This window comes from Malurus melanocephalus, unplaced genomic scaffold (assembly GCF_030028575.1).
Source record: "Malurus melanocephalus ecotype Western Australia unplaced genomic scaffold, MMel_1.1 scaffold_2430, whole genome shotgun sequence".
Lineage (NCBI taxonomy): Eukaryota > Metazoa > Chordata > Aves > Passeriformes > Maluridae > Malurus > Malurus melanocephalus.
The window spans coordinates 6243-7356 of record NW_026625662.1 but is presented as its reverse complement, the minus strand read 5'-3'; the positions used below and the strand labels follow the sequence as shown (position 1 = coordinate 7356).

At 51.9% G+C, this 1114-nt stretch overlaps 1 protein-coding gene across 1 annotated transcript in view; it reads right to left on the bottom strand.

The window, feature by feature from the left end:
* LOC130587777 (pre-mRNA-splicing factor ATP-dependent RNA helicase DHX16-like) overlaps positions 1-1114 on the bottom strand; it is a gene marked incomplete at its 5' end in the record, with an annotated part of 10978 nt that overhangs the window by 3638 nt on the left and 6226 nt on the right. Inside the window, 2 exons of the mRNA XM_057388747.1 lie at positions 289-355; positions 865-1106. Of these exons, the coding sequence (XP_057244730.1) occupies positions 289-355; positions 865-1106 (309 nt within the window). The remainder of the gene's footprint in view (positions 1-288; positions 356-864; positions 1107-1114) is intronic.

Here is a 1114-nt window from a genome sequence, read left to right as displayed (position 1 = left end):
GGGTCACTGGGATGGGGTTATGGGGTCACTGGGATAAACTGGGACGGACTGGGATGGACTGGGCAGGCGTTATAGGGTCACCAGGAGGGCACTGGGATTTTTGTGGGATATTTGAGGATATTCTGGGTGTGTTTTGGAGACATTTTAGGTTCATTTCAAAGCTGGTTTGGGGTACATTTTGAGATATTTTGGGGCTGGTTTTGGGTGCATTTTGGGTTCATTTTGGGATATTTTTGCATCCATTTTGGGATATTTTTGGGTCCATTTTGGGGTATTTCGGGTCCATACCTTGCGCACCAGGTCCAGGTTGGCCCCGCACGAGGACGGCGCCATCTCCGGGGTGTGTTTTGGGGGGCTGTTTTTGCGGGTATTTTTGGGTACATTCTGGGATATTTTTGTGATATTTTTGCGATATTTTTGGGTCCATTTTGGGATAGTTTTGGGTCCATTTTGGGATATTTTGGGGCCGTACCTTGCGCACCAGGTCCAGGTTGGCCCCGCAGAAGGACGGCGCCATCTCCAGGGTGTGTTTTGGGAGGATATTTTGGGTGTACATTTTGGGATATTTTGGGGCTGTTTTTGTGGGTAATTCTGGGATATTTTTGGGATATTTTTGGGTCCATTTCGGGGTATTTTGGGTCCGTACCTTGCGCACCAGGTCGAGGTTGGCCCCGCACGAGGATGGCGCCATCTCCAGGGTGTGTTTGGGGGAATATTTTGGGTACATTTTGGGATATTTTTGCGATATTTTTGGGATATTTTTGGGATATTTTGGGTCCATACCTTGCGCACCAGGTCCAGGCTGGCCCCGCAGGAGGACGGCGCCATCTCTGGGGTGTGTTTGGGGGGATATTTTGGGTATACATTTTGGGATATTTTTGGGTCCATTTTGGGATATTTTGGGGATATTTTTGGGTCCATTTTGGGATGTTTTGGGTCCGTACCTTGCGCACCAGGTCCAGGTTGGCCCCGCAGGAGGACGGCGCGATCTCCACGCGCTCCATCAGCCCCTGGAGCTGGTCCCGCACGTCGCGGGCGCGGCGCAGGGACCGCGCTTGGACAAAGTGCTCGTAGCACCACTGCAGAGAGTGACCGCTGGCCACCCACTGGGACA